The sequence below is a fragment of the Buceros rhinoceros genome, unplaced genomic scaffold (genome assembly GCF_000710305.1).
Source record: "Buceros rhinoceros silvestris isolate BGI_N320 unplaced genomic scaffold, ASM71030v1 scaffold41158, whole genome shotgun sequence".
Classification (NCBI taxonomy): Eukaryota; Metazoa; Chordata; class Aves; order Bucerotiformes; family Bucerotidae; genus Buceros; species Buceros rhinoceros.
The window spans coordinates 3,811-4,249 of record NW_010429312.1 but is presented as its reverse complement, the minus strand read 5'-3'; the positions used below and the strand labels follow the sequence as shown (position 1 = coordinate 4,249).

At 57.6% G+C, this 439-nt stretch overlaps 1 protein-coding gene across 1 annotated transcript in view; it reads left to right on the top strand.

Annotated features, from left to right (window-relative positions):
• Nucleotides 1–5: 5 nt before the first annotated feature.
• The window catches only part of INHA (inhibin, alpha), a gene marked incomplete at its 5' end in the record, with an annotated part of 2,138 nt that continues 1,704 nt past the window's right edge, over nucleotides 6–439 (top strand). Inside the window, one exon of the mRNA XM_010142595.1 lies at nucleotides 6–174. Within this exon, the coding sequence (XP_010140897.1) occupies nucleotides 6–174 (169 nt within the window). The remainder of the gene's footprint in view (nucleotides 175–439) is intronic.

Here is a 439-nt window from a genome sequence, read left to right as displayed (position 1 = left end):
TCATCCTGGACAAGGTGCGGGCTCGGGTGCTGGAGCATCTGAGCCCCCCGCTTCTCCAGGAGGAGCCTCAGAAGGAAATGAGGAGGGTGCACCGGAGAGATGTCATTGAAAACACCGAAGTTGAGCCAGAGGAGATGGAAGACACCTCCCAGGTGATCCTCTTCCCTTCCACAGGTGAGAACATACTCGTGGGATGGAAAGGACAGCGGACAAGGTGCGGGCTCGGGTGCTGGAGCATCTGAGCCCCCCGCTTCTCCAGGAGGAGCCTCAGAAGGAAATGAGGAGGGTGCACCGGAGAGATGTCATTGAAAACACCGAAGTTGAGCCAGAGGAGATGGAAGACACCTCCCAGGTGATCCTCTTCCCTTCCACAGGTGAGAACATACTCGTGGGATGGAAAGGACAGCGTGGAGAAGTAGGTGGGGGCTCAGGGCAACAC